The sequence below is a fragment of the Leucoraja erinacea genome, chromosome 14, assembly GCF_028641065.1.
Source record: "Leucoraja erinacea ecotype New England chromosome 14, Leri_hhj_1, whole genome shotgun sequence".
Lineage (NCBI taxonomy): Eukaryota > Metazoa > Chordata > Chondrichthyes > Rajiformes > Rajidae > Leucoraja > Leucoraja erinaceus.
In genome coordinates, this window is record NC_073390.1 from 17,129,585 (window position 1) to 17,156,363 (window position 26,779).

A 26,779-nucleotide genomic window follows, 5' to 3' on the forward strand; every position below is an offset into this window, starting at 1 on the left:
GTGAAACTTGTGAATCAAATGGACACAATGATGATTAGACAATAGACAATCGGTGCAGGAGTAGGTCATTCGGCCCTTTGAGCCAGCACTGCCATTCAGCACCAAGACATCTCCAGGGCATGATGATGAGGATGCTACACTATGACATCGAGATCAAGTGGGTAAGGGGACAAGACATGCATCTAGCAGATACGCTCTCCCGAGCATACCTCCCTGACACCACAGGATCGACCAGATTCACACATGTCAAAGTAGTTGAGTCCTTGAGCATGGGAGAGGACAAGGTCAAACCCATCCAAGCCCACACCAGGGAAGACAAAACACTACAAACAGTTAAGAGAGTAATCCAAAATGGATGGCCAGATCACAAGGCAGAAGTTCCAGAGAAAGCACAACCGTACTTCAACATCAGAGACAGGTTGAGTGTGCAAGACGGCCTAGTATTCAGAGGAGAGAGAGTTGTAATCCCTGTCACTCTACGTAGAGATATGAAGGAGACACTCCACACCTCTCACCTGGGAGTGGAAGGAACCCTCAGACGTGCTAGAGAATGCATTTTCTGGCCCGGAATGAACTGTGATGTGAAACAGTTCATTTCAAACTGTGAAGCCTGCAGGACGTATGAACAACAGAATCAGAAAGAAACTCTGATGCCCCATGACCTCCCAGATCGACCATGGGAGAAAGTGGGAACCGATATGTTAGAACTTGAGGGAAAGCACTATTTAATCACAGTGGACTATCTATCTAATGTCCGGGAGATAGACAGACTGTACAACCTGAACAGCAGGACAATCATTGTGAAACTTAAGAGCCACTTTGCAAGATAGGTAATTTACAGCACTGTGGTAAGCGCCAACGGAACACAGTTCTCATCAGAGGAGTTTGCCAAATTTACCAGGAAATGGGCATTTGACTACTATACAATTTCTCCAAGACATAGCCAAGCTAACGGAAAGGTGGAATCGGCGATCAAGGCAGCTAAGCGAGTGCTGACGAAATTACTCTAATAATCACTCTAAGACAGGTGTTTACTTGGCAAGACTGGAATTACGCAACACCCCTGTGCAAGGAGATAATAGTGGTCATGCACAAAGACTACATGGAAGGAGAACAAGGACGACACTTCCAACGCCATCTAATCTCAAACCACGTGGTGTTGAGATACTCACAGAAGAGAGGAAAAAGATGAAGGATTTGCAATGAAAACAGTCAAAAATCTACAACTGACATGCCAAGAATCTGCCAATCCTGGAAGAAGATGATGTCGTAAGACTCAAACCCTACAAACTAGAAGATACCAGATGGCAGAGCAACAGTTCAGAGATGACTGGATGAGAGATCATATGAAGTTGAGACAGTCAGGACTTCTAATCCGACATAACCGAGTGGATCTGGAGAAGACCAGAGAACAACCGCTACACATAACTCCAGAGAAACCACCAGATGTGGAGAAGACTGGGACACCTTTGCAACCTCAGCAGACATGGAAAAGACCAACACAACATGCATCACTGGAAAAAGATACAACTCGTGAAACTCTAAACACAGAGAATTCAAAACAAAAACAAAGTGACACGAGAGAAGAAACTAGAAGTGATGCACAGAATGTACCTACTGAAATGAAAGACATTTCTGAAAGAAACACCATCACAAAGACTAGGGCAGGTAGAGCAGTCAGACCGCCGGAAAGGTATAGGCTGTGGGCCGAGCATCAAAAATGTGTCTAGAAATCAACTTTCATGACCCATATATCGGAACTACGTGACGTTTTGCACAGATTTAGATAAAATATAATTGAGAAGGAAGTCATAACTCGTCAGTGCCAAAGATTGCACATTAATTAATTAAACTAATTAGAAAATGAGATCGAAAAAGTAAGCGCCATCTAGTGTCCAATGCCCATATTATACCATAGGGAGCCTATTTCTGTGTTGCTGTCTATTTAAACCATAAATTATTATACCATATATACATAAATATATATATATATGACTTGTGAATATGACTGTAATCATATATATGACTGTAATCATAAAAATATCCGTGAGAACGGCCTGGTGCGGGGCTGAGGCGCTCACGTGAGGGCGACCCGGCTCGGGGCTGGAACGGTGCTCCGGTGGCTGAGACGGCGTTCTAGCGGCGGCGGCGGCGGCCTGAGTCCGGGGTACGGCCGCGGGCCAATGGACGACGTCATCAACATCTGCGTCCGCTGGACTGGAGGGCAACAGCTTCGACCACCCCGGGTGTTTGAACCGGCCCGTTCGCGGAGCTCGGTGAGCCGCGGGACTGATTTACCATCGCCCGGTGGGGAATCGCCTCAATGCAGAGGGAGAAGAGGAGGGAAGAGACTGCAGCCCTAAGATTTTTGCCTCCATCACAGTGAGGAGGTGCTTGGTGGACTCACTGTGGTGGATGTTAATTTGTGTTTACTGTCTGTTCTGTTGTCTATTATTGTATGTATGACTGCGGGCACGAAATTTTGTTCAGACTGAAAGGTCTGAATGACAATAAAGGGGATCGCTCGTCGGAGCGGCCTTGGTGGGCCGAAGGGCCTGTTTCCACGCTGTCTCTCTAAAGAAATCTAAACTAAATTAAGTGGGCCTCTCCCTTGCAGGAATCCACAATAATCCTCTGAAAACTGTTTGAATATAGCATTTGGCTCCGAAGCCCAGAACTCCACTCCACACCCACCACCACCTCAGGACAGGGAATCTTGGCACCTCGTGAGGATCAAGGAGCCTGCAGATTCATCAGGTGAATGTGTTTTATAATGAGCAGGCAAGTGTCACAGGCTCTCTTCCTGGCCTGAATAAGGAGTCTGTTGAAGGTCCCGACCCGAATCATCATCTATCCATGTTCTCCAGAAACGCTGCCTGACCTGCTGAGTTACTCCAGCACTTTGTTTTTCTTGGAAACCAGCATCAGAATTTCCTTGTGTCTCTAAGTTGAATTTCCTTGTGTCTCTAAGTAGAGCAGTGGTTCCCAACCTTTTTTAGTTCATGGCCCCCTTGGGCTCTTTATTTTTTCTGTGGCCCCCGACATTATTAGCAGAATAAAAGTGAAATTTGACCCTGTGGCCCCCCTGAAATTTGCCATGGCGAATGGCAATGGCAAATCAGTAACAATGGCCATATGGCCCTAGGTTGGGAATCACTGCAGTAGAGGACTATTTTAGGGAGCAACAAATCCCATTTCTTACATAGGTTATGCGAGAGGCAGTTCTAACCACGTGTGGAACAATCCAGTGGCTGGACTAAACTCACTCAGCATGACTATACTAATGCACTTCAACTGCAAATGAAAACCAACAAAAATCTATATTTCTTCTGACAGCAAATTCAATAAACCTTTTGGCTGAAACCTAACACCATTCTCATATTGTTACTGATTAAGTTCCTTCTGTGCTGTCTGCATTGACCTATATGCAAGTAGTTGATTAAATTGCCTCATGGGACGATAACCTCCAAACATTGGTCCGATGAGAATTCACACCAAGAGATGAGAGGGCAGTGCTCTAACACACTCCACTGACTGCTTGCTTGGTACCCAACACAAGTTAGTCTTCCAATTAAAAATACAATTTTGCCTGCAATTGCACAATCAGTCCAATGGAAGAATGTCTAGTATTGTTTGGCATATTTCCATTTATTTATATTCAGAAGTTCATTGGTGAAGAGTTAAGTTATTTGGCCCATCGAGCCTCCTCCGCTGTTAGATCATGACTGATCTATCTTTCCCTCTCAACCCCATTCACCAGCATTCTCCCCGCAACCTTTGACACCCTTGCTAATCAAGAGCTCTGCCAATCTCTGATTTAAAAATACCCAATGATTTGGCCTCCATTGCCATGTGCGGCAATGAATTTCACAGATTTACCACCCTCTGGTGATAGAAATTCCTCCTCATCTCCTTCCACTGGTATGTCCTCCTGTTCTGAGGATGTACCATCTGGTCCTCGACTCTCCGACTAGTGGAAGCATCCTCTCCACATTCACTCTATCCAGGCTTTTCACTATTCAGTAAGTTTCAATTAGGTTCCCCCTCATCCTTCTGAACTCCAGCGAATACAGGCCCAGTGTCGTCAAACGCTCATCATATGCTGACCTAACCATTCCCGATTAACCCAATCATTCCCAGTTTGAGTGAGGAACATTTCAAAATCAATAATAAATAATATCAAGTGGAATCCTAGTTTATTTTAGTTTCTCCGACAAACACAGGTACTACAGTAAACTCAGTATTCCCTTTTAAGACAGTAAGTTACATCAGTGGGGTCGTTCTTAATGTACCGTTAGGACCATTCAAATTATTCAGAGCAGTGATTTGTAATGAAATAAAACCACCTAACATACCAATCTGGCTTTATTACAGCAGTGTTGGATTTAGGATAAATTGATTCCACCAGTAATTCAGTTGCATCGGAACAGTGAATTTAACCTTCGATGGTAAGCAGAGTTGGCACTTGTTTTTGCAGGAATTATAACTGTACCATTGAAATAGTTGGAGCTACTCCATGAGATTCAGTCATTAAAAAAAAATCACATGTTGCTTTTAGCGTGCAGATATTGATCAGGTGAATGTTTTTGATTATGAGCAGGTACGTGTTGATGGCTCTCTTCCTGGTCTCAGAGGTTCCTTCCTCCCACACAAGTGTGTACCTCAGGCTCTGAGAATGACAGCAGCCTACCTAGCCAGTGCTGTCCGTTCGATCCTCCACATGATAGTCAATGTTCATACCCCACACCAGATGTTAAAATAACATGATTATAGAATTGTTTAAGCTACTGCTTTTTATCCTTGCAAATATTTTTCCCACGTTTTCTTTGTTCCCCTGCTATTTATTGACATGCCTGACCTAAATCTTTTGGCCGAAAAATTATTGGGTTGCCTTTGATACCCATTAAGGATCACCCTGAAGAGTAACAAGTCCCATTTCTTACTCCCAATTGAGCATCAGGTACTTGCAACTATGCAGAACAGCCAGCAACTGGGGTATGTTCCCTCATGACTCTATCAATGGACTCAAAACCAAAAATAACCTGTATTTTTTCTGCCAGCCAATTCAATAATCTTTTGGCTGAAATCTAAATCAGTGCTCATGTTATTACTGATTAAGGCCCTTCTGTGTGGTTGGCATTGAACTATCTGGAAATAGTCCATGAAAGTACCTCACGGGGTGACGACCTTCCAAATATTGGTCCGATGAGAATTTAAACCAAGTAAAGTGAAAGTAAAGTGTTTGAACACATTCCACGGACTGATTACTTGGAGCCCAAAACCAAGGAAGTCTGCCAATTAAGAGATGCCTTTGCCTGCAGCTGCACTCTCAGTCCAACACAAGATGAAGTTCCACTCGGGAAAAGTAAACATTGATCGGCAACTGCACAGCAACGTCTCAACTTTCAAAAGTTTGGCAATAACATGGGACACAAATGTGAAAAAAAACTTTCAATCTGTTGATTTCAGAATCCAGGTCAAAAAACAAGTTTAAAATAGAATTTTGCAGAATTCAGCAAGAACACATTCACTGAGCTCTGGATTAAGTTCAAGAAATTTAGATCAGGACTGCTACATCCATTTTTCTTTCAGACAGCAAATGTTGACACTGGTGCTGCCATTACAATTTTGCTCCCTGAGACTCATCCTTTGAGCCTCTTCATGTAACATATTACATAGATCATAGAACACTTTGCCTAACATGATGCCTTGTTAAACTGATCTCATTAACATAAAATTCTTAAGTGATTGCACAGGCTGGATGCAGGAAATATGTTCCCCATGCTGGTGGAGTCCAGAACCAGGGGTCACAGTTTAAGAATAAGAGGAGGCCATTAAGGACTGATGTGAGGAAAAACTAATTCACCCAGAGAGTTGTGGATCTGTAGAATTCTCTGCCACAGAAGGCAGTGGAGGCCAATTCTGGATGTTTTCAACAGAGAGTTAGATATAGCTCTTTGGGCTAACGGGATCAAGGGATATGGGGAAAAAGCAGGAATGGGGTACTAATTTTGGATGATCAGCATGATCGTATTGAATGGAGTTGCTGGTTCGAAGGGCAAATGGCCTATGCCTGCACCTATTTTCTATGTTCCTTTGTTCTATGTTTCTATCTGCCTATATATGATCCATATTCCTCTGTTCCCTACATTTCCGCGTGCCTATCTAAAATCCTCGTAAACGTCACTTTCATATTGCAACAACACCCTCACCCCAGACAATGCATTCCAGGCCCCCACTACTGCCTATACAAAACTTACCCTTAAACTTTCCCCCTCTCACCTTTTGGCCATTCCGTCCAGAGTTGGACGTTTCCACCTGGGAAAATGGTTTGGACTGTCTACCCTATCGACACCTCATAATTTTATATATTTCTATCAAATCTCCCTTTAACCACTGACTGACATGGAGTATGTTCAGTGTTTTCTAATTTTATTTTAAAATCGAGTTGCTGTCTGTAGATGTAATATCAAGGTATTTTGCCTGTGAACGTTAATTGATATACATTACATTCACCTTACTCATATTGCTCAGACCTTTCACACACAAGCTCCTCTCTCTCCACCCTTCCTTTCTCTAGTCCTTCCCCGCCTCCCCAGCTCAATATTAAGTGATCACACTTTACCTTAATCAGCATCATAACCAAACAAATTATTTTTCAACCAATAAGATCCTCCAGGAAAGACAGGCTCCTTAGTGGGGGATAAATCTGGAAATAACTTTGCAATGTAAATATCTGTAAATTTAAACAGAGTCAACAGAATTTTTGTTTGCAATTGTACCACAGTTACTGAGGTTTAATGCAGATAAGGTTGTGTGCGGTGCTAATGTGCTTTCTTACTTAATCATCATTGTTTCCTATCTACATTTTCCAATCAGCAACTTCCCATCCATCAGTTTTCAAAATACATAAAATCCTGCAAAGTTAAAGAACTTGCATTAATAAAAGAAAGAAAAATACTTGCATTTTTAAAATGCCATTCATCACCTCACTTCAGGAGCATAGTTACTGTTGGACTGAAGGAAACATCTGCTATACAATGCAATCAATGCCAAAAAATGTTAAGAGCTATATCACATAACAGGAAGAATGGCTAAAACATTTGTCAACAAAGCAGGCATTGCATAATGTTCATCAGAAAGTGAGGGCTGGGGGCCAAAGATGTCTAAGGAGGAACTTCTGGATATTAGGTGGATGAAGATACAATCTTTAGACTTTAGAGCTACGTCGGAAAACAGGAGAAAAGAAAGTGGGGAGTGACAGAAAGGGAGGAGCGGGGTTGTGAGGAGTTATCTAAAATTGGAGAATTCAATTCGTGTCAATTTTAGATAACCTCTAACAATTTCTAACAACCCCTCCCCCTTCCTCCACCTCCTATTGTCCTTCTTCCCACTAACCCTTGCCTCCATCTATTCTGGACCTCCCACCTGGACTCACACGGTTTATCCCATCCCCCGACTCACGCTTCACATTTCTCAACTCTTCAATCCTTTTGTCTCCCACCATTTTTCCACCTTTGGTCTAACCATCTGCCCATCTGACACTCCCTTCCCCTGTGTTCATCTATTACCAGTGACAGTTTTTCTTGCCCCCCCTTTCCCCTAGCGTTCCCTCCGCCCTCCCCACAATCAGTCAATGCAATATATCATTCCAGATTACCATGCAGGAATTTATTAAAATCCACATAGATTACTTTCACCACACCTGCTCTCATTGATCCTCTTGGCTACCTCTTCAAAAAATATTAACTTGCTGTTGAGTTTACTGACACATGCCAGGATATCATTTCTGTGGCTTCCGCAGTGCTGAGCTTATCAATGCCTGGTGGGATGTTGCTGACATTGTTTTACAGCCCCTAAGGTCCCACGTGCTCAACAGTTACTGACAGTTGGGATCAAATTCCTAGGGGTCCGTAGCCCCACTGGCTCCTGCTGGAATATAATTCCCAGTTCACCGTGCTGTTTGTCCACCCCTCTCAAATGTTGTGCAACTTCTTTCATTTCTCCTCAGAACAATCCTATTTCATTAATCTATCTTCTCAAAGGCCTTACCTTCTTCCTGTTGTGATCAGTTCGAAGAGGATCAGTTTACAATAAAGTATTTGATATTTGAGAATTGTACGGGATCATTTCTTACATTCCTCCTTTGAATGAAACTATTGCTCAATTTGACTTTTAATTTTAGAGATACAGCATGGAAACAAGCCCTTCAGTCCAATGAGTCCACACTGATCATCACTCACCTCTTCACACCAGTTCTCTGTCATCCCATGTTCTCATCCACTCCCTGCACATTAGGGACAAATTTTACAGTAGCCAATTAACCTTACAAATCCGCACGTCATTATGATGTGGGAGCAAACTGGTGTGCCCAGTGGAAACCCACACGGTCACAGGGAGAACGTGCAAACTCCACACAGACATCAGCTGAGGTCGGGTTCGAACCTGGGTCCCTGGCGCTGTGAGGCACAGCTCTATCAGCTGCGCCACCATGCCGCCATTGAGAAAGGCTATGTAGTATTTTAATGTTAACATTAGTTAAAAAAACTATATATATTCCTTAATTTACAACAAAAATAATTTGAATGCCAACATATTTTCTCTCAATATTGTGAGCTTGAATGGATTTTGAGGATTTAATATGTTATTCAGCGGCGATCTTCCTTTGTATCTTAGTCCCTGTTCTATATTTAAAGTTGGACTGCATATCCTTTGCCCTTTGTATGTTACCCAGATATCTTTATACTTACAATTAAAAAGGTGGCCCCCATCAGGGTTGCTTTAATATTAACATCCAACTGCATCGGAAAGGTGACTTCAAAGTTATCAGCATCTGTAAAAGATTCAACCAATACTCCACTCCAATTCTTTGCAATGTTTCCTATTACTTCCTTTTTATTCAGGGTTTGTATCTGTAATAAAATGGTAGAACGAACAACAATAGAAAATCACCATCAGTGTGAGCCCAGTTACCAGGCACAAGCCTCACAATATAGACAAAAAATGCTGGAGTAACTCCATGGATCAGGCAGCATCTCTGAAGAAAAAAGGATAGGTGATGTGGCATCTTCAGACTGAAAGTATGGGGTTGGAGGAGGGGGGGGGGAGGGTTGTGCAGAGCTGGATGTAAAAAGGACCAGGATCAATCTGAATAAAGGGGGCAGCTAGTGTCGTGGGGCGGGGTGGGAGGCCAGTTTGCATGATGGACTGGGTGCATTCACAACTCGCTGCAGACTCCATTGGTCTTGGGTGGAACAATTGCAATACAAAATGTAACCAATCCGAATAGGATGCTTTCTATGGCGCTTCTGTAGAAATTGGTAAGTGAATGAATAAATGTATGAATGAATGAATGAATGAATGAATGAATTGAATGAATACTTTATTGTCGCATGTGACAAGCCATAGTGAAATTCTTTGCATGCATACCCAAGGTATGCAATACTTGCCCCATAAAGGGCACTGACAACGTGTAATTGGAGGCATGTTGAATTTCCTTCGTGTTGTGAGGAAGTAAAGGTGACAGCATGTTTTTTTAGTTTAGTGAGGCAGCATGGAAGCAGGCCCGACAGTCCACAGGGTCCACATCGACCAACGATAACCAGTACATGAGTTCGATCCTACATCCCAACAACAATTTACATGGGCCAATAAACCTCCAAACCTGTATGAAGGAACAAACATCACCCATTCCTTCTCTATAGTGATGCTGCCTGCCATGCTGAGGTGAATAAGCCTACAACAGGGTTTCACAATGAGAAAGATACATTGTTCATCTGCCTGAGGGGAATGAGCCTTTGGCACAGTGATCACATTATACCAGTGAGTCAGAAGGTATAACATATTATTCAGGGGAGTATTGAATGGAATATGATAAGGGCTAGGTGCACAGAGGAGTGCCTAAGTATGAGGAATTAACCAGTGGCTCATTGGTAGTTTGTCTTGAAGAGATGGGGTAATAGCTAACTTCAGGCAACCTCAGTTATTAGAGATCAAAGCATGACTTCAATAGGAATGTCTTACCTCCCATTTCATTGTAAGGCCTTCATGGCAGTACTCCCGGGAGGAGGTAGAAGCAAGGAACTGCAGATGCTGGTTTACAAAAAAAGATACAATGTGCTGGAGTAACCCAGCCGATCAGGCGGAATCTCTGGAGGACATGGTAGGCAATATTTTGGGTTGGGACCCATCTTTGGAAAAATTGTAACAGGCGGGCAGTAAGCTATCCTTGTAAATAGCCAAGGATCTCACGACCTTTCAAGATTTAGGATCAGTGCAGGAGCAGGAAGTTGAAAAATAAATGGCAAGTAGAATGAAAATGAAGAAAAATTCTTGTCATATCGAGAACTGGCCCGATCTTAAATAAGTGCTGAATGCAGATTCAAGTCCAACTCTTGAAAGAAAATTGGATATAACTGAGAAAGTTGAGAGTTTCCTTGTGCATCAAATGTGAAGCTGTGTAATAGATATCACCCCCATGGATATAAGGTGTCATTACTCATTCTCACCTTGCTTATTCAGAAGTACTTTTGTTTTGGGAAAAGGGTAAGATAAACTGCCAAGTATGCGAGTGATTTTTGGTTTCATGTCTCTTTTGTCCTTGGTTACTATCTGCTATTTACTTGTCAAATATAGTTACCCTTAAATACCTGCAGAGAGTTTTCTACTACATTTATGCAACATGCTGATGAAACAGTGTTGCCATGAGCGCATTTAATCAGCATTTACAAGGATACAAAGGACATTTATTATCACATACACCAATTGGTGTAGTAAATCAGCAGTTTATACCAGGCAATACTAGCTTAGAAGAGGGAAGATGCATGTTCACTCGAAGGCAAGTTATTTTACACAAAGAGTGATGAAAACAAAAAAAAGGCTGCCCAAAAAGCTCAGAAGAATGAACATTTTGAAAATATAATTATTTGAAGTGGATGAGTGTGACAGATTCATTCTTGGGGGCAGGCAGAAAGATAATTATTTTTTGTAACATTCTGAGGGTTTTTATTTCATATTTTATGCATGTTCATCAATTTGTTGATTTCCAGATACGGAAAAATGGTAAGACCACAATTGACAACCCATCTTTCATACCCCATGTGGTGTCTCAATGTGCTTTGCAGGTAATTAACTACTTTTGAAGTGACTTCACTGTTGGAGTACAGGAAATGCTGCAACCACTTGTTTATAGTGTATGTAAGTGATTTGGATGTGGGAGGCATGATCAGTTGCAGTAGTTCTCAGATGAGAAGAAGATTTGTGGAGTAGTTGATAGGGTGGAACATAGTTTCAGCCTGCAGAGAAATGTTTGCTGTGTTGGTGAGATAGCTTGAAAAAAAAATGGCAGATGGAGTTTCAATCAAGAGAAATTAGTTTAATTTAGCTTAGAGATACAGCGTGGAAACAGGCCCTTCAGTCCATCAAATCCGCACTGACAAACAATCCCTGCACACTAATACTATCCTACACTCACTCGGGGCAATTTACAATTTTACTGAAGTCAATCAACCTACAAAGCGATACGTCTTTGTAGTGTGGGAGGAAACCAGAGCACCCAGAGAAAACCTACCAAGAGTCTTACCTTCCACTACCTAGAACCTCCGGCAACCACCTTCAACTAACATCGCAACAGGCTTCGACTAAAAAATTACCGATTTTTAAACCGGCAACCTATTTTTAGTCGTGGCCGGTTTTTAATTTTTTGAAATAATCGCCGGAACTTAGAAAAAGCGGAAACCGCTTTCGACCATTAGGGAGACTGACAAAAACCTCCGGGAATCTCTGGGAACCGCATGGAAACCTTGGGTTGGGGGCGCAAAGTCTCCAGAGGTTTCCGTTCAGGTTTCCTAAGTGGGACAGGGGCATCAGGAACAGTTTCTTCTCCTCTGTTTTCAGGCTACTGAAAGGTCCTATCATAAGATAGGGTATGGTCAGATTCACCTCGCCCTGTTGCTGACATTGGACTTTGTCTATGGAACTAAAGCGCTACAATGCCGAGAACTATATTTGAACTATATCTTCTCCGCTGCTCTATTATTGTGCTTCAGTTTGACTTGATTCTATTTGTGTATAATATAATGTCATCTGATTGGAAAGCATGCAAAAACAAAGGTTTCAATGTAATTTAATCAGTAGTACACACAACAATGATAAACATAAGCTCTAAAACTAAACCTAAACATAATCCTAAATCAAAGAACCATCTTTATCAATGTGTTACTTCACTTGCGTCACTTAGCAATTCTAGAAAGACGTACCTTAAAATTTACAGAATTACAGCAGCCAGATTGACAACAAGGACCACATATCCTCAGGACAGTATGTCTGCTTTTATTTTGAATAGAAAACCTTGGTATACATGCGTTCCATCTTTGGATAATGTATCCTATTGGTTGACCAGGTGGAGCTTGCACTTCCATCTGTAAATGAAACATATCACCATTAATGGAAACTGCGGACCAGTGATAGGAATCGGTACCAGTATGACAATAAACTAAACTCAACAGGAGAGCAACTGTCTCTAGAGTAAATGATTTGGTTTTCAGACCACAGGTACATTACCAAGACCTGGTCATAAGTGAACAGCAATATATCCCCTTCAGTGATGGCTTAGGGACTGCAGACATATTGAAGGTGAAGCAGTAATGATGTTTAGAAGGGCCAAATGCTTTCTGCAGATCAGATCATTGAAAGTCCCAAAGTTTTTTAAAACAACATTAAAAAAAAAAAGGGTAACCAGGGAGACCTGACAGAAATATATATATAACAAGGAGAAGCATGGATAAGGTAGACAGTCAGAACCATTTTCCCAAGAAGGAAAAATCAAATACTCGAGGGCGAAGCTTCAAGGTGAGAGGAGCAAAATTTAAAGGAGATGTGCTGAAAAGTTGTTTTACACTGAGAGTAGTGAGTACCTGGATTGCGCTGCCAGGGATGATTGTTGTGGTGGATACGATAGTGGCGTTTAAGAGATGTTTGGATAGGTACATGGAAATGCAGGGAATGGAGGCAGACAAGAGTTGGTTTTGGCATCATGCTTGGCACAGGCATTGTTGATTGAGGAGCCTGTTCTTGTGCAGTGCTGTTCTATGTTTAGTTTAGTTTAATTCAGTTTAGTTCAGAGATACAGCATGCAAATAAGCCCTTTGGCCCACCAAGTCCATGCAGACCAGCAATCCCCACACATTAACACTCTCCTACACACACTAAGGACAATTTATAATGTTATCATGCTAATTTGCCTCCAATCCTGCACATCTTTGGAGTGTGCAATGCTCAGAATGGTTCAGATGGCAGCCCCCACTTCCTTCACAAGAACAAGCAGGAAGGGACGATTGAATACCATCATCGCTTGAATGAATAATAAAAAAAAACCTTTCAAAACACTTTAGGGAAACAGGAACTCCCAGGATTTTTTGTCTGTTTGTAAACTGTCAATACAAGCAGTTTTTGATATGAACGATATACTACTTTGTATGTTGATTTTGTTTTTTGAATAAAGTATTTGTAAAGAGAAAAAAAAAATGGTAAAGCCATGCATTCATGGAAGAAATATGAGAACTCCACACAGGCAAACATGGGAACTCCACACAGGAGGCCAGGATTGAACCCTGGTAACTGGAGAAGTAAGACAACAGTATTATCTGCTGCACCACCTTGCTGCCATTGAGATGTTGGTTGGGTAAATACATTCATGTTCATAAGTTCATAAGGCTTAGGAGCAGAATTAGGCAATTCGGCCTATTGAGTCTACTCCACCATTCAGTCATGGCTGATCTCACTTTCCCTCTCAACCCCATTCACAAATTGTCTCATGCAATCTATAGTGAGGGATTGGTGACAGAACACATGTGGGGGGGAGGGTGCAGCTTAATGCTTCATCTGACATATTGCTTTCCCAATAAAGTATCACTTTATCCCCACTCTGAGAGGCAGTGTTTATCCATCGTGTTCAGAGTGAGGTTTTAACCAGTGCTGGCTAGAAGTGACAATGATAAAGGAATCTGATCAGGCTGCAGATGGAATGGGTTGGAGTGTGCCTGTGAATAAATGAAATGAATGGTCCATTCTAACATGTGGAGTGGAATGTACAAAAGATAGACCGACCATACAAACCCTTTCAGTTAATCACTTACCTCCTGCAAACAGCAGGGACACCAGCAGGTTTGACATCTGAGAGACCGTATGAGGCACATTACTTCAGTGTCCGTATTGTCAATAATGCGGATTTTCATTGCTCGGCTATTTCCACAGCACATTCTGCAGCATATGTTACTCTTCTCAAGGGCATAGTAGATCTGCTGATTAAGACTGTCCTTAACCTCATACTTGTTGACCGTCTCAATCCCAAGTATGACTGAAATATATAACGACACATACAATGCTTTAAGAAATCTGTTTGCGGGGGGAAGGGTGGTGGGCAGGGGGGGGGGGGGGGGGGGGGGGGGTTGTTGGTTAGAGTTTACCTAAAATTAGAGGTTTTAAAGTTCGTACCACTGGGTTGTAATCTACCCAAGCGGAAAAGGGTTCTTGACGTGACGTTACTTGCTAGTTATTATTTCAGCCCCTCCTGCATGGAATTTATGGAATGCTATCACAGAGACTTTAGTAATGCAAACTATGCATTATTTAGTAAAGTTAGTAATGCAAACTATGGCACAGGAGAAAACTGGTGTGAATTTTTTACTCCGACACAATGAAAATACCAATCACTGTTCAACAGTTAATGAGCGGTGAATGGCTCATTCATTATTTGCTCCACAATAGATGTGCCAATGATTTCTCACTCACTGTTGAGCAGACTTTCGTTCATCAGTCATAACCCCACACATGATTGGGGTTGCTTTGCACAGTCTATGCATTTATGTCCACGCACACCATCATTTCAGGGTGTGGAGATGAATAAAGATCTTGTTTGGAAACACTACTTTTCACAGCAATAACATGAATAAGTTTAGTTTAGCTTAGTTTCAGAGATACTGTGCGGAAACAGGACTTTTGGCCCATCGAGTCCATGCTGGCCAGTGATCACCCCATACACTAGCACTATCCTACACACCAGGGTCATTTTACCACTTCGTACCAAAGCCAATTAACCTACCAACCTGTATGCCTATGGAGTGTAGGAGGAAACCGGAACAGCCGGGGGAAACCCATGTGGTCAGAGGGCAGCACCCATAGGCAGGATTGAACCCGGTTCTCTGGCGCACTAAGGTAACAACTCTACCACTGCTCCATTGTGCCCTGCCACCCATAACAACACCTAAATGTGCAAATCCATCCCTCTGTGCAACTGGAATCAGGTGAGACATGATGCCATTAAGAGGAATAGAAAAAGCTGAGAAAGGGATTGGTCTACAACAATAATTCCACCCTTTGTGGATCTTTATAGGTTTTGTTTAGTTTAGAGACACAGCATGAAAGTAGGTTCTTCAGCCCCCGAGTCTGCGCCGACCAGCGATCACATGTCCACTACACACACTGGGGGCAATTTACATCATCGGTGTTATCCCACTTCCACATCCTACATACTAGGGGCAATTTACAGAGGCCAATTAACCTACAAACCTGCATGTCTTTGGAATGTGGGAGGAAACCAGAACACCCGGGTAAAAACCATGTGGTCACAGGGAGAAAGTAAAAATTCTGTACCGACAGCACCCGAGGTCAGGATCGAACCCAGGTCTCTGGTGCCATAAAGCAGCAACTCTACCACTGTGCCATCATGCCTCAGAGCCACTTACGTTCTATGGGTTCAATCTTCTGAAATATCATAATCTTGTCCATCTGTAAAACAGCAGTTTCATTATTCTTTTCACACCAGACACAAACTGTACATGATTTGAAATCTTTCAGGAAAGGAATTTAACAATTGTAAACTTTGAACTTTTTTTGGTCTGTGGTGTTTTAAATCGCTCATTTCTACACACTAAATCCATCAAAGGCAATGGATAAAATCCTCCATCAATAGGAATCCAATGGTTCAATGGTCTTCCTGAACTCCTGCCAGTAGTGGATTAGGGCCATGTAACAGTCTCTTGAACAATTAAGGTACCTAATACTCAAATATTGAGTTTAAACATTTGATTTGGAGAATAAGAGTTACATTTTGTGTCCTTTGTTTGTATCTGTTTTCTAATAGAAGGAGGCCTTTCAACACATTGCATCCATGCCATTGAATAGAGCCGTATAATCCCTCCAATAATACTACCTATAGCCTATTCTTCCCACATTATCATCAACTCCAAAGTTTGAGGAGATTTAGCATGTCACTGAATACTTTTGTCAGTCTTCCACATGTATGGGGTACTGACTGGTTGTAACACGTTCGCTATCTCAATGGCCCGAAAATGAAGGTGCAGAAAGTAGTGGACATTACCAGTTCCATTACAGGCAATGATCTCCTCACTACCAAATGGGTTTTACAGAACCACTGCCTTATACTGCCTTAGGACCACAGAGTCCGCACCGACCAGCGATCCCTGCACACTAACGCTATCCTACACACACTGGGGGAAATTTACATTTAATACCAAGCCAATTAACAGACAAATCTGCATGTATTTGGAGCGCTAGATATCGAGCTATAACTGATATTAGTTATGTACTTACTGATAACTGATCAGTTATTGGATTACCCACGACAGCATATGATTCAAGACCCTGGAGGCCATGGGGCCCAATGCCCCAAGGTAATCAATGGCAGCAGCAGCACACTCCCCAATCCAACTGTTGGAGACAACTTCACCTGTGGAAGGTGTAGGAGGGTCTGCCTGTCAAGGATAGGCCTATTCAGTCACAGCAGGGAAAGCAAGCAGAGATGAAACATTTCCCTCTCCAAGCAGGACAACGTCAAAGCTGTTTGATCATCTAGCGCAGATGGACGGCTGCTAACATATTGTTTATTCTATACTGTATTTATTGTTGTCTCATTGTGTTAGTTTTGAGATAATGCGTGGAAACAGGCCATTCAGCCCATCAAGTCTGCGCTGACCAGCGATTCCCATACACTAGCACTATCCTACACACTAGCGACGATTTTTGCCGAAGCCAATTAATCTACAAACCTGTGCATCTCTGGAATGTGGGAGGAAACCGGGATTGGTGGAGAGTGAAGCAGAAATAATATTTCAGGTTAATTACCATTTCCAATACTATTGAAGAGAACTGAGGAGCATTGTTCAATGGAAGGTCAGTAAAATATCACCCTTTGGTACCACTGGTAAAATTAAAATGAGCAATAGATAAGTAAGTGCCTGTACAACCTGCAGAAGTGGTTCTAGTCCTGGTGGGGTTTCCGATGACATTTCCTTCATCTGTTGAAAGCTGGTAAGAAGCAGAAATAGGAAAGGTTGTTTTATTGCAATTCCTAAAATATTAAGGGTTACAATTAATGAGATACAATGGACCCCCTCCTCTTGAACTCCCCCGAATGGTCCTCTACCCTCTTTAGACCTTTTCATTTCCAACTGCCGCCGGGACATCACTGCCTCAAATTTCCACTCCCCTTACCTACTCTAACCTCACGCCCCTGAACATACAGCCCTCTGCTCACTCTGCAGCAACCCCAACTTGATAATCAAACCCACTCACAAGGGAGGTGACGTGGTAGTCTGGCGCGCTGATCGCTACCCTACTGAGGCCAGGCAACAACTCTCAGACACCTCATCCTACTTATCCTTGGACCATGACTCCACAGACGAGCACCAGGCCTTAACCTCTAGCACCATCACTTCCTGCTCTCTGCCCTCTAAAGCCTCCAACCTTATTGTTTCCCAGCCCCACATGGCCCGATTTTATCTTCTCCCCAAAATCCACAAACAGAACTGTCCTGGCAGACCCATTGTTTCTGCTTGGTAATGGCCCACCAAATTAATTCCACATACCTCGACTCCATCCTATCCCCCCTGGTCCAATCCCTCCCTACCTATGTCCAAGACACCTCACATGCTCTTCGTCTCCTGAATGACCTCCGCTTTCCAGGCCCCCACTCCCTCATCTTTACTATGGATGTCCAGTCACTCCTTACCTCCATCCCCCACCAGGAGGGTCTTAAAACCCTCCGTTTCTTCCTCGACCGTAGAACCAGCCAATTTCCATCCACCAATATTCTATATCCCGCAGCTCCACTCTTACTCCCCCTCCCCCATTCGTAACAAGGACAGAGTCCCCCTTGTCCTCACCTCCACCCCATCAGCCGTCGCGTACAGCATAGTGTGGAGACGTGTGGAGAGAGAAAGCCCGGTGGGGAGAGAGAGCCTGGGGGGAGGTAAGAGAACCAGGGCGGGGGGGGTAGAGAGAAGAGGGGCGACTGAGGAGCCGAGAGAAAGCTCAGGAGTTCTTGGGAGCACACGGGAGCCCTCGGAAGCGCTAGGGAGCATTCGGGACGTTCGGGAGCTCTTTAAGCTGAAAAAGGCAAAGTTTAAAGGAGATGTGCTTGGCAAGTTTCTTTTGTGCAGAATGTTTGGTGCCTGTAATGTGTTATCATTGGTGACGGTGGAGACAGATATGACAGTGGCATTTAAGAGGCTTTTGGATAGGCACATGGATATGCAGGAAATGGAGGGATATGGATCACATGTGGGCAGAAGAGATTTATTTATCTTGGCTTCATCTTCATCACAGATATTGTGGGCTGAACGGCCTGTTCCTGTGCTGTATTGTTCTATGTTATATGTTGTTGCCTTATTGGTGGAAAAACAATGTGCTGTGATTGTATTATCATGTTAGGAAACCATTACACTGGAAGTCAGGGTAGACTGATACTTCCATCTCTTAAAGTTTAGTGTTAAGAGTTTAGAGATACAGCATGGAAACAGGCCCTTTGGCCCACTGATTCCACGCCGACCATCAATCATCCGTTCACACTATTTCTGCGTTATCCCACTTTCTCCTGCACTAGAGCCAATTTACAGAGGCCTATTTACCTACAAACTCACACGTCTTTGGGATGTGGTAGGAAACTGGAGCACCCGGAGGAAACTCACGGGGAGAATGTGCAAACTGCATGCAGATAGCACCTGAGGTCAGGCTTTAACCCAAGTCTCTGGCGCTGTGAGGCAGCAACTCTAACAGCTGTAGTGCTTCTCCTCCAGTTCTTTTCTTCCTCCATCCTGTTGACATTGGGGTAGAAGTTTTTCTCTCGACTCCCTACCCTTAAACGGGTATTGGGAGAGCTATTGTACTCCCTTCCAACCGTTCAGTTCTATGCCTTCAATAAAGTTAAGGACCAGAAGGAGTCAGAGACCACAACAACTAGCTTTCTGTACACCAGGCTGTACACATTACTTATTAGTGAAAAACATAAATTGGATTGATTGACAATTGATTGATTGATTGATTGATTGATTGATTGATTGATTGAAGCAGCATGGAAACAGACCCTTTGGCCCACTGGGTCCATAATGACTATTGATCACATGTTCACACAAGTTCTAGATTATCCTACTGCACTTCCACTCCCTACGTCGATGCACCTGGGGGAAATACACATGGTCATAGGGAGAACGTGCAAACTCCCCACAGACAGCATTCGAGGTCAGGATCTAACCTGGATCTCTGGCACTGTCAGGCAGCGGTTTTACCAGCTGTACCACTGGGCAACCCCAAGTATTTGGTGCGTTTTGAAACTTCAAATGGCTGCTGTGTGTAAATATGATGCTGTGCATTGTCAGCCTATTTGAACACATCTTTCCCTATGCCAGTCTTTATTCTCCTCCAAATTCAATGGGGAGAGTTGTCAGCCAGGTTGTAAGTTCACTCAAGCCAAAAACAAACTGCTGGAGTAAGTCAACGGATCAGGCAGTATCGATGGAGAGAAATAAACATTTTGCATTTCAAGTCGGGATCCTTCTTCAGTCTCTCACTTGTAAGACCATTCATTTTATTGGGGTTCCTCAGCTTGAACGTCAATGCCTTTTACATGGGGATTTGTGGGTATATGGGGTAATAACATGAGAGGAGGAAGAAGAAGGAGGGAAATAGGCAGGAATTATTGCAATGTACTTTAACTCATATATGTCTCATAAGAATTTTGAACAAACATGTTTACCCCGAGCCCACAACAAATGCACCAGGGAGTGTGCAACATCTGCGTGTGTGGATACAAAAATAAAAACAGCAAAGGCTTTAAGCAAGTTGCTTTTACTTACAGTGTGATCATCTAGTGACCAACTGAATGGTATTATTTTTATGCATGAATGTATTCAAGAACAATGTTTCATGCCATCATCCCTTTAGTTGTCCATGCTCAAACCAAAATGATAATCTAAACATTAAAAATAATCTTCATTAACCATGGATTTGGCAGAAACTTTCTTTCCATGACAGGTCGATATTTGCTTGATAAATTAGGGTGGCAGAGTGTCGCAGCTGGTAGAGCTGCCGCCTCAAAGCACCAAAGACCTTGGTTCAATCCTGACCTCGAGTGTTGTCTGTACGGAATTTGTACATTTTTCCTGTGACCATGTGGGTTTCCCCCGGGTAGGGCTGCCAACTTTCTCACTCCCAAATAAGGGACAAAAGGTCAAAATATGATGGCAATCCGTTGACTGACTCGGCGTGGCTGAGTGAATGATGAGTTGGCCTGGGTGCTGGACTGCACACAAAGCTGAGAAGTTTTGGCCTGGGCTCCGGGGCCGTGCGCAAAGTCCAGCACCCCATCTAACTCATGAACTGATGATCATCCATGAGGAGGATGGGTGGTGGTGTCGACGGTAAGTGAAGATCCGAAGGTCGGACAGCTGGCCGGGCTGCCGACCGATGGTGCCACGGGCGAGGTGCTGCTGCTGCACTCCATCGGCTGCACTACGTCGGAATGGGTGAGGCGGGGTCAGACGCGGCGCTCCGACCCGAGTAGTAGCAATCAAATACGGGACAAGGGCGGTCCCGTATGGGACAAACCAATTTAGCACAATATATAGGATGTCCCGGCTAATACGGGACAGTTGGCAACCCTACCCCCAGGTGCTCTGACTTCCTCCCACATCCCAAAGACGTACAGTTTTGCAGTTTTGCCTTGTAAATTTCCCATAGTTTGCAGGAAATTGATGCAAATATGGGATAATATAGAACTAATGTGAACAGGTGATTGATGGCCATACAGCCTGTTTCTGTGCTGTATCATTCAATCAGTTGATGTAATAATTGATGGAATCTGCTGATCCTATTAGGTAAAATGTAGATCCATTTTGAATGGCACTGACTGTCGATTCTCCTAACATCAAAATTCATGCTATAGGATAGAAGATTCCTGCGAAGTTGGTATCACTGGCAGGACCAAAGTTCGATATTGGCTGCTCAATGTAACATGTGGGGATGATCACCCCACAATTTGGTAATGAATTCAAGTACTCTGAAGCAATAGAGATGGAGTATCGAATTTGGGAAGAAATGTGAGTCAGGCAGAGCAGGAAGGCAGAGCGTATTTTTCAAATGGAGGAGGATTTGAAGATGTTCAGACAGACCGAGGTGTCCTTGTACATAAATCACTTAAAGTTAATACACCTTATCTGTTAATATAAAGTTAATATACTGGTAGTGCAAGCAGACGGGAAGGTACACAATGTATTGTTTTGTATTACAAGTCAACCTGAGTACCAGAATAAAGATACCATTTACATAAAGCCCCGACGAGGCATCTGGAACCTTGTGTACAGGTCACCCTACCTACTTGCTGCAGACAGTGCTCCATAGGTTTATCAGGTTGATTGCTGAGATGATAAGAGACATTAAACAGATTTTCCATGAAATTTCTTGTGTTTAGGAGAATGAGAGGTGGTCTTAAAGTTACAACATTTTTTACAGGTTGACCGGTAGAAGCAAGTATGGTATTTCGCTTGGCTTGTGTATCCAGGACCTGAGATCAGATTCTCAACATATCTCAACAGGTACACAAAAATGCTGGAGAAACTCAGCGGGTACAGCAGCATCTATGGAGCAAAGGAAATAGGCAACATTTCGGGCCGAAACCCTTCCTCGTATGGTGTTGACCATTCAGAATTGAGTTGTGAAGAGATTTCTTCAACCAGTTGGTGGCGAATCATTGGAATGTATTATCTGGAGGCTAATAGAAGCTCATCCAGCAAGTATAACCAAGGCAGAGTTTCTCTCAAGAGAGAGCTTGATAGGGCTCTTAAAGATAGCGGAGTCAGGGGATATGGGGAGAAAGCAATGATTGTGGATGATCAGCCATGATCACATTGAATACATTGAATAGCGGTGCTGGCTCAAAGGGCTGAATGGCCTACTCCTGCACCTGTTGTCTATTGTCTTGTTTTAGGTATCTGCTGCTAGGCACATGTGGACCATCTGGCCCACTCATCAGAGAAGAGTGCAGGTAAAGCACTCACAAGACCAAAAGCAAATAGGAGGCAGAGTAGACCACCTGGCTTCTCCAGCCCACTCTCATCATTCAATGTGATGATGATTTAAAGCCAGGCTTGGGTTTTGGCTTCCAACAAACCAACACGGGTTTATGCACCTGTTACCTGCCACACTTTGTCCTGCCTCTCCCTGATTGCAGCTTACTTCTCCCTCTCTCCACAATCAGTCTGAAGAAAGGTGAAGAAAAAATGCTCTTATCTTCTTGACTACAAGTTCTGATTAAACTGGCAGAAAATCTATGAGTTTGTATGATCATGATCAGGGATCAGCTTCAGGATTAGGAGATCATCTTCTGATGCAGTTTTAACATTTAACGTCACCTTTATTGCCCACACTAGACTGCCCTTGGTGCCCCGAAAATGTGGTTTGTTCAGCTCTATGTCAGAGGGTAATTAAGAATCAATCACGCTACTGAGGTACTGGAGGCTGATCAAGACAAGATAAAGATCATGAAGCTTATAAATGTATACAGAACTATTCCATTTCAATAATTTGTAAATACGCTTTGTTTGGTGGAACATAATAATGGCAATTTTCAGGTCATTTTGGGTCACTTTCATTGTTGGTCTCATCCCTATCATGACCACGTGGACATCATTCCAATGGCTGTATCTGGTGTACCAGGATTTCAAGACACGTGGATTTTCTCCCCAGAAAACGTCATACATGGAAAAGTATAGCACAGGAACAGGCCCTTCAGACCACAAGATAGACACAAAAAGCTGGAGGAACTCAGCGAGTCAGTCAGCATCTCTGCAGAAATGACACTGAAGGGTCTGAAGTAGGGTCTCGACCCGAAATGCCACCTATTCCTTTTCTCCAGAGATATTGTCTGACCCACTGAGTTACCCCAGCATTTTGTGTATCTTTGGTTTAAACCAGCATCTGCAGTTCCTTCCTACACACCTCCAGCCTACAATGTCTGTATCAAACACGATGCTAAGACCAATCTTTATCTACTTGCCCATAATCTGTATCACTCCGTTCCCTGTATATCCACATCCTTATTTAACACCATCAATGCCACTGTCATATATCGCTCCACTACCACTCCTGGCAGCTCATTCCAGGCACCCACTACCCTCTGTGTAAAAAACTTGTCTTACACACTACCTTAAAATTTGTCACTCTCACCTTGAAGCTCCGCACTGTGGTCTTTGACATTTCTAACTTGGGATAAAAGCTCTGACGTTCTATGCTTTGGATATTTTACACACTTATTTTAGGTCTTCCCTCAGCATCTGACGCTACAGAGAAAACAACCCAAGTTTGAGAAACCAATCCAAGTTTGAATAAACTGTTCAACCTACCTTGGAAAAATAATCTGACTGTCTACCCTGTCTATGCCCCACCAATCAGTTTGATTCTTTCACTAATTAGACTATGATTTATCTTCAGAGTGAGCTGCTGGATTTTTAACCTCTGGATTGCTATTCCAGTGAAGATAGACACTGTTCCATGACAGAGTCCCAGATAAGCCAATGCAATGGCTAACAGTCTTTATCCGAATGACAGAGCCAATTTAAATATTAAGAATGATAAAGTGAATATATTGGTAAACAACTTTCAATATCACATACGATATTCTGAAATATTAATTCAGGCAACCTACCAATGTTTTTGGTGTTCAGCCCTGGTGGACTGCCAGTTTAACTGTATTTCTTGGAACCTCTCACTGGAACAATTCAAATCTGAGTCTTGCTTGGAATGAACCTATCTCTGGAACACTGATATCAGGACTTCCTGTGGGGAGAGAACACAACATTCTGTGCAGTGCTGCACTGATGTCATCTAATGTGACCTGTGCTAATTCTGCTGCAAATCATTGGAGCGAATTAGGTGAAGCTATCCTGGGCCATACCAGACTAGAGCACAATAACTTGAATACATGTATTTGCCAAACCATATATCCTCTCTAGTCAGCAACTGCCTGGAAGCTATGGGTGTTATAGACTTATAAAGCCATGCAGCACAGAAACAGGCCCAGCTTGACATGCCAACCAAGATGCCCCATGTAAACCTGTCCCATTTGCCCGCATTTGGGCCATATCCCTCTAAACCTTTCCTATCCATGTATCTGTTCAAGTGTCTTGTAAATGCTGTTATAGTAACTTCCTCAACTACTTCTTCTGGCATCTCATTCCATGAATCCTTTGAGTGAAAAAGCTGCCCCTCATATTCCTTCTAATTCTTTCCCCTCTCACCTTAAACCTATTTCAGCTGGTTCTTGGTTTTTCTATTCTGATTAATTCACCCAATCAATCTCCCTCATGTTGTATGATACCAAGATCTATAGTAATTATAATGAGGTGAATAATTTGCTCAGATTAAAGTGAGGCTAGGTTAGTTTTTTAAATAATTGAAGGGAAGTTAGGATGCAACTTTATAAACTTTGGTTAGCTCACAGCTACTACAGTTCCAATTACCTCACTGAAGGAAAGATGTAATATGTACTAGGATCATAGTGTTATAATCATACAGCATGGAAACCTGCCCTTCAGCCCAACGTACCTAGCCGACCAAGATGCCTCATCGATACTAGAGACATGAAAAGGAAACTTTTAGAGGAATATGGGCTAAACACTAGCGTAGATTAAGCATCTTGGTTGGCATGGGCAAGATGGACTGGAGGGTCAGTTTCCATGCTGTGATTAATGACTCTATGTGATTACATTAGAGAAGGTGCAGAGGAAATTCATCAGGATATTGCCTGATTAATATAGAACATAGAACATAGAACAATACAGCACAGGAATAGGTCCATCAGCCCACAATGTTTGTGCTGAATATTAATCTCCTTTATCTGCACATGATCCACCTCCCTACCCTGCATAACCATGTGTCAATCAAAATGCCCATTAATTGCCCCTATTGTTTCTGCTTCCACCACCATCCCTAGCAATGTGTTGCAGGCACCCAGTATTCTCTCTGTAAAACAACTTACCCCACACATCTTGCTTAAACTTTACCCGCTCTCCTTAAAGCCATGCCTTCTAATCTTTGATATTCAGAATCTTGATAAAGGTCTAACCATCTACCTTATCTATGTTTTGGAAGGAACTGCAGATTCTGGTTTAAATCGAAGGTAGACACAAACTGCTGGAGTAACTCAGCGGAACAGGCAGCAACCCTGGAGAGAAGGAATGGGTGATGTTTCGGCTCGAGATCCTTCTTCAGACTACCTTATCTATTCTTCAGATTACTTTATTACCAGATTGCCTCTCCTAATTTTATATACCTTGATCAAGTCTCCTCTCAATCTCCAAAACTCAATGGTTCAATAGTTCAATGGTTCTTTTATCATTACGTGTATCAAAGTACTGTGAAATACATTGTTTGCATATAGATCAGTGAGATTATTGCCACACATAAAGACAATGCCTGATTAAGTACCCTATGCATAGAAACAGACATTGAGTCCATATTCACCAGGCACCAGATTTTGGTGCCATTTTACAGTCCAAGCTCCAGCTGGACATAGAGGCTTGGAGTATTTCATTTAAATGAAGGACTGGGTTAAGCTGGGAGTGAAGGAAGCTGAGGGGGGAACATGATAGAAGTTTTCAAGATTATGAGGGGCATAAATACGGTAAACGGTTTCTGGAATACAGAAACTTTTCACCACAGCTCAAATCAATAAAATTACAGGGCATAGTTTTCGGGTACTGAGGTAAAAGATTTAGCAGTGATCAGAGAAAGAACTTGTTCATCCAGAAAGTGTGTGGAATCTGGACACATAGCCCGACTGGGTGATGGAGGCAGGGACTCCTGGATCATTTATGGATTATCAAAATAAGCACATGAACTGCTGATGCACAATAGGCTATGGATCAAATGCTGGTTAATTGGTCAGCATGGAGATAGTGGGCCAAAAGGCCTGTTTCTGAATGTATGGCTATGATTCCCCTGTGATTCTGGTAAATCCTGTGCATTTCCTGGTAATGTTAGTATGCTTCTGAGAAGAATGCAGTCTGTGATTTCCCTGAGATGTTGCCAAAGTTTTTCACCCTTGCATTGTTGAATGTCTTTCAAGCACTTTGTAACTTCCCATGGGCTTCTTATGCAACAGCCTCAAGTCAAGTCAAGTCAAGTCAAGTTTATTTGTCAAGTCAAGTCAAGTCAAGTTTATTTGTCACATACACATACGAGATGTGCAGTGAAATGAAAGTGGCAATGCTCGCGGAACAACAAAACAACCAAACAAATTATAAACACAATCATAACACACATATTATTTTACACAATAAATAATAGAAGGAAAAACGTTCTGTACAGTTAGTCCCTGGTGAGAAAGGCGTTTACAGTCCGAATTGCCTCTGGGAAGAAACTCCTTCTCAACCTCTCCGTTCTCACTGCATGGCAACGGAGGCGTTTGCCTGACCGTAGCGGCTGGAAC

The 26,779-nt window shown here is 42.8% G+C and overlaps 1 protein-coding gene across 1 annotated transcript; it reads right to left on the reverse strand.

The window, feature by feature from the left end:
* Window positions 1–2,904: 2,904 nt before the first annotated feature.
* Window positions 2,905–24,376, reverse strand: LOC129703325 (phospholipid scramblase 1-like). The gene is made up of 7 exons (XM_055645688.1): window positions 23,996–24,376; window positions 17,265–17,325; window positions 15,744–15,786; window positions 14,136–14,356; window positions 12,258–12,419; window positions 8,751–8,912; window positions 2,905–6,917 (listed from the first exon to the last, which is right to left on the reverse strand). The coding sequence occupies exons 2-7, from the start codon at window positions 17,313–17,315 to the stop codon at window positions 6,894–6,896; spliced, it is 663 nt and encodes a 220-aa protein (XP_055501663.1). The 5' UTR covers window positions 17,316–17,325; window positions 23,996–24,376; the 3' UTR covers window positions 2,905–6,893.
* Between the last annotated feature and the right edge of the window lie 2,403 nt (window positions 24,377–26,779).